Here is a 5,952-nt window from a genome sequence, read left to right on the forward strand (position 1 = left end):
GTTGATGTGTGCGAACCGCGGAGTTCCTAGGTTCTAGATGTTCTGTGGTGCTATCCAAGGCTAATTTTTTTCAACATACGATAGCAATAAGTAAGAAATCCTTTCCACCGGGAGACACAGAGCCAGGGCGGGAGAAATCAAATCTTCAGCGGGAGAACGGGAGATTCTGCAAAAATGGGCTTTCGGCGGGAGATCTCCCGTCAAAAACGGGAGAATTGGAGTCTCTGATCACACCTGTCCTTGTGAGTTTGTCGTACAGTGGACGACTTGTTATCATGAAGTAAAAATTCATGTTCCAAAATCATCATCTACGTATCTTTATATACTTAACTGTTCAGCTATAATAAAATTTCGCTACAACCAACACAAACTGCTGGGCCCAAGGACTTCATTCTTACAGGAGTCTCCTGTAAATGCTCAAACAAGTTTGTACCTTTGAGAGTTAGTTTCTAAATAAACATGTAGTGACACATAACAGATAACTCCTGACAGGTTTAGATTCACATGTGAAAACTTTCCAAAAGCATTTATTTCAAATTCTTGTTATCTCCTCAACAAGCATTCAAAGACAAGAGAAGACATGGCAGGTAAGATTGCTCTCCGGGGCTGAACCACATACATTGGAATATCCAACATTGTGGAAATCTGTGACATTCACTACTGTCAGTTCTGTTTGTAAATTCAGATTCGATCAAATACTGCCTGATCTCTACAATCCTTGACGAAAAATTTGATGACAAAATGCCTTGTATACTTCGTGGACTGATTAAAATGCAAGCACACCATGTGGACCAGTATGCTGTGCAAATAATATGCTTGGAACAAAAACATTTCCCGGTAACAGAAACTAGAGCGGCAGAATATTTCTATTTTTGCACTTGCTCCTTCTCTCGGCTCTGCCAGACCACTTCTTATTTACATCAATAATTCAATCTGAACCAAGATACAATATATAATTTATCATTGTCCTCTATGTCCTCACTGAGGCGCAAACTCTCAATAGTCCACGTTTCCACGGTGACAATCCTCCAAGATGACGACATGGCATGGTAGAAAGTCTGAGGACACACAGCACTGTGGACAGGGAGGACGATTCGGGTAATGAGTGCATCAGAGGACTGTGGTTATTCGTCAGCAGCAAAGTCTGCCAGGTCCTTCCTTTTCGACTTGGCGTTTTCGCTCATGCCCCAGGAGTAGATGAGATATGCAAGAACAAAAGCTGCCAAGATGGGGAGAGAGATGGAAAGAATGTAATGCGCTGAGCCATGCAGTAATGGTCAGTCACTTGCTATGTATTGCAGTCAAGCAGGACGGATGGACTACAAATAAACTTGATGCTAACCAAATGTTTCAACTGAGAGCAACAAGAATGCCCATGCTTTGACAAGTTACAACTTTCCCCCTTTTAATCCTTCTCAAATGATAACAGTATGTTCAGATGCAACACAGTCGCCTATCACAAGGGTGGAAAATTCCCCCAAACAACTACACATTCTTGAGACTATCTATTTCCAGCCGAATGAGAATGACATATATCTTAACCTGTTGAGGACGGGCCAATTTTACTACAACACACATTTCCCATGGACACTTGCCTGAGTATACTCAGGACTCGTCCTAAACGATTTTGATGAACTTTTACCCTCCTACAAGTTATCCAGATTGAAAGAAATGACTGCATGGACTTTTCCCAGCAAATTTGTTTAAACAGTGAAACTGAAGCAAGTTTTTTTTTTTTTTTCTTTGCAATACTTAGGCGCCCACTTTGAATAGCTTTAAGAGATTGTACAATTTCAGTTGAGATGGGGCTACAGGATTCTAACGATTGTAATGATTTTTTTTTTTTGTATAATGAGAAACCTCTTATGAAATATGAAGAGCATATAACTCTAAGACTAATTCAAAGTTTATTTGATGAAAATTGGTTTTAAAATGGCTGAGAAAATCACAACAAAGCAATTCTAATTAAAGATGGGACCTGCCTTTTGTGAGGAAAACTTTGATTTACTTTGATTTTGGATATCTCAACCATTTCAAAACTGATTTTCATCAAATGAACTTTGAATTCCAATTACAATATCGTATGTTCTTTTCATAAAGTGGTTTCTAAGTATCTTGCAAAAAGTTAAAGGCTTAATCATCATCTCAACAAATACTAACCATCCCTTTAACATGCAAAGATGCCAAAACATCATATGAACATATAATTTGTTGACTTCAATTATGCTCATTTGAAACTTTCTTAATCAGGATGGCAAAATATTTATATTGATTCAGCACAATTTTGCCAATAGATATTGACATGAAATAAAAATGGAACAGCTGGGATACTCACGTGGCGTGACGATGAAGACTTTTGCTCTGAATCTCCTGAAGAGGTTTGGGATGCCTTTGCTGAAAGCCCCCGCAAATGCCTTTTGTTCATGGGGTGAAAGGGTGTAGGTGATCACTCCCCTGAACTTGGCCAAATTTCCAAACTTGTGACCCATGGTTGCTTTTCTCTGACAGCTGACAGTTACCTGCAAATATTCTTTTAACAAAAGAAAGTAGAGAGAGCGTGCAGATATTAGTATTCCCTTAAAAATGGAACCACAACCTACAAACACCACAACGCTTGTACAAACTCTAACACAGCACCACACAATAAAGTGAATCTCTAAATGGGCAATTCCGCAGTTAGGTGGACATGACATGGATAAAAGAAATGTGCCTCTTTATCTTACTCTTTAATCTAGGTATCAACTAATGCCATGGATGTTCACCAATCATTAAGGTCTTTCAAATTCAGTAGATTTTATCTTTCGTATTTATTGATTTCGCGAGATCTAAAACCATCATTTAAAATGTACATGTGGGACTGGGGATGCTGAAATTCACTTAAATGCAAATTACAGTGGGTTCCTTTGAAATTTTTTCCTCAAAGTTTTGCTAAAGGGTAAAAGATAAATACATTTAAATACTCTAGAAGTCATGTGACATTTTGTCAATTACAAAAGGGTGAAATGACCTGCGGAATTACTCTGGACAAATGTAACGTTACAGTAACCGTAACGTTACTAACCATGCTTTTGGGGGTCTAGCTAAGAAATTATTGGTCAAACTGCTAAAAAGCATTGTGTGAACATTTGTCATGATGCAATAATTGAAATTAATGCAACACTTTGTTTGAAGTAACTTGAATTTTTGCACACTTTTTGTTACAAGACTTTGATTTTTTTGTCATGTCCTTTTTTCGTAACGTTACTAACCAGCCCTTTAAGTTGCCATAGCAGTGCTATTATTTCTTGGATTGTATTCATTCTTTTCTGTATCATAAACCTGGGAATGATGAACATGTTTTTGACATAATTTTGGCTTGAAATGAATAAATGGTAATTTAGTAGTAAAAACAAATATCTAAATTTGTTCAAATGTAACGTTACTAACCGCGGAATTGCCCAAATGAATAAAATTCTATCGTCTTGGGGCAAGTCTGTGGTGAGCACACCGAGCTAGGCACAATTTGATCTTAAACTGAACTAGTGTACACGTACAACATTGCACGGATGTAGGTTTTGTGTGTAAAATTGTTTCATTAGCCATAATTAGACCAAAACATAATTTTCAGATACAGGTTGGAATTGGTGAAATTCTTTGTGCAACTCTTTATCAAATCCTGTGATGTGAATCCACATGTGGTACTCGGAATGTATTCACAGCACATAAACATTGAAGAGTCACTGGATCAAACTGTACTTGAACTTAGCCCAAGTTTTTTTCATAAGTGAGGTATAGGTGTGTGTGTGTGTGTGTGTGTGTGTGTGTGTGTGTGTGTGTTTGTGTGTTTTTATCATAGGTTATGGGGAAGGAATCTATAATAGTCAGCATTGGCTTGAAACAACAATAGCAATTTTCTTTAAAAGAGACATTATTATACATGAAACAGTACACTACATGTGTACATGGCAACTGACATACAATGTATGAAGTCTGTAATGCACAATTAAATACATTTCAAACAATAGTGCCATGGGTTTTGAATATACTGTACCTACATAAATCTGTCATGTGATATACTGTTTAGATAAGAGTGTTCTAGTGTATTCAAAGGTTGACCTTTGCCGAAGAGAAATAGAAAAGTACTGAAAAAAGATTGGTATAACTTGTTTTTACTTCCAAATATTTTAGATGCACTAATAGGATTAATAAAGGGGTGAAACACAGTAGCGGCAACTGACAAAAGCAACTGTTGTCTAGAAATGGATTAGACAATATTCACCATAATTTTCAAACAAGCCTTTTTATTTCTTCAAGACATTTTGAAGTAAAACACTGTCACAGTGAAAAACAAAAATTGTTTTTCAAATATTATTTTATTATTTCTGTAGCATCAGTTTGTGATGACACCTCATTAGATTTCCCTACAATCCCATCATGCCAACAGCTATAGTATCAAAGAATCAAGTAATCAATTCCTATGTGCCATCGTCATTTACACTGTACATCAAAAGGAATGTTTATCTCTCATTGTCAAATACAATGTACATAATAGAAATTGAACTTGAAATTGAAAGGGTATTTTTATTGAATAATGTCCATTGCAGCCCGCAGGCTGGATTGCAGACATTTTACAGAAATAAGCATGAATACCATACAATATGTACAAGATTGTATAAATACTTAGAATGAAAAAAAATATCAAACATATTCGTTACACAATATTAACATTCAAAACGATTACTTTGAAAATACCTGTAAATTCAACTTCTTTCTAATTTTCCTGTTTTCCTTTTTCTCTTCTTTTTGTGTTCTTCTTATTCTTCATTTTCTCTCTCCTTTTTTTAACTTTACATTAATATCCAGCTTTCACTTTTTTTACTTCAACCTAGAGATTATATTGAACTTTTTTTACTTCAAAATAGAGATTATATTGAATCACTTGGGACATACAATGTGCAAGCACATACACACACATATAAAAGGAATACACACAAACACACACGCGCGTGCAAAAACAGATTAGACAGAAAGACAAATAGGGCCTTCATGTATCAAGGTCACATTTTGAGACTGCACCACTACATGGCAAGGCAGCACGAGGAAAAACAAAATTGCAAGAAAGCCACCATACCATTGCACATGTATGAATTGCACTGCAAGCACTGACTTCAGCATGCAAAAGCAAAGTACAGTCAACCTCGCCTAAGTCGACCTCGCACAAGTCGAAAACTCGGCCATGTCGAAGCTCCAGAAAAGTCCCAATGTTCTCTTTACTTATTTCTTTAAAATAATCTTTCAAAAGTTGAAGTTTTACGAGTTGAATCTCGTTAGTAGTTGCAATCAAATTTGTAAACAATAGCATCAAATTCCCAGACAGTTTTCACTGTCGTAAACAGTTTTTCTTGTCGCAAAGAAAATTTGAACATGTTCAAAATGTCTTTGCGACAAGAAAAACTGTTTACAACAGTGAAAACTGTCTGGGAATTTGATTGCAACTGTTAATGAACCCTGGCGGAAAATAAAATTCCCTAGAATTTGCTACGCTCACAAACATTTGCCTCTTAGTGAGATACCCCTGTAAATAATTGCAATCATGTTGCAAACAGTTTTCATTGTCATAACCAGTTTTTCTTGTCATGTTTAAAATTCCTTTGTGACAAAAACAGCAGTTTACGACAGTGAAAACTGTTTGCAAATTTGATTGCAACTGTTAACGAACCCTGGCAAAACCTAAAATTCCCTAGAATTCATTACGTTAGCAAACATTCGCCACTCAGTGATACAACCCCATTTTAGGACTGATTTTGTGGAGCACTTAAACAATTTGCGAAGGATGCGAATGGCAAACTCCAATATTCCGAAAAGTTTTTATGTAAATGTATTCTGACAATAAAGCTGAAAAAAAAATTCCTGCGCAGTTTGTGCCAAGTTCTCACAATGCATGTGCGAATGTCATGTGCACCATTGCCAAAG

The 5,952-nt window shown here is 36.4% G+C and overlaps 1 protein-coding gene across 1 annotated transcript; it reads right to left on the reverse strand.

The window, feature by feature from the left end:
• Nucleotides 1-499: 499 nt before the first annotated feature.
• LOC139737489 (cytochrome b-c1 complex subunit 8-like) lies at nt 500-2,548 on the reverse strand. Its single transcript, XM_071648163.1, has 2 exons — nt 2,336-2,548; nt 500-1,219 (listed from the first exon to the last, which is right to left on the reverse strand). Exons 1-2 carry the CDS (start codon nt 2,487-2,489, stop codon nt 1,125-1,127), a joined length of 249 nt encoding a protein of 82 aa, XP_071504264.1. The 5' UTR covers nt 2,490-2,548; the 3' UTR covers nt 500-1,124.
• Between the last annotated feature and the right edge of the window lie 3,404 nt (nt 2,549-5,952).

This window comes from Diadema antillarum, unplaced genomic scaffold (genome assembly GCF_040938485.1).
Source record: "Diadema antillarum isolate AM-2024a unplaced genomic scaffold, OU_Dant_1.0 seq00000693_RagTag, whole genome shotgun sequence".
Classification (NCBI taxonomy): domain Eukaryota; kingdom Metazoa; phylum Echinodermata; class Echinoidea; order Diadematoida; family Diadematidae; genus Diadema; species Diadema antillarum.

Bases quoted from the DNA above. Each gene is read 5' to 3' on its own strand.
- LOC139737489 (XM_071648163.1), bottom strand. From the start codon at position 2,489: ATGGGTCACAAGTTTGGAAATTTGGCCAAGTTCAGGGGAGTGATCACC. The intron at 1,220-2,335 runs GTGAGTATCCCA...CCATCTTGGCAG, and splicing joins AGTCTTCATCGTCACGCCAC to CTTTTGTTCTTGCATATCTC.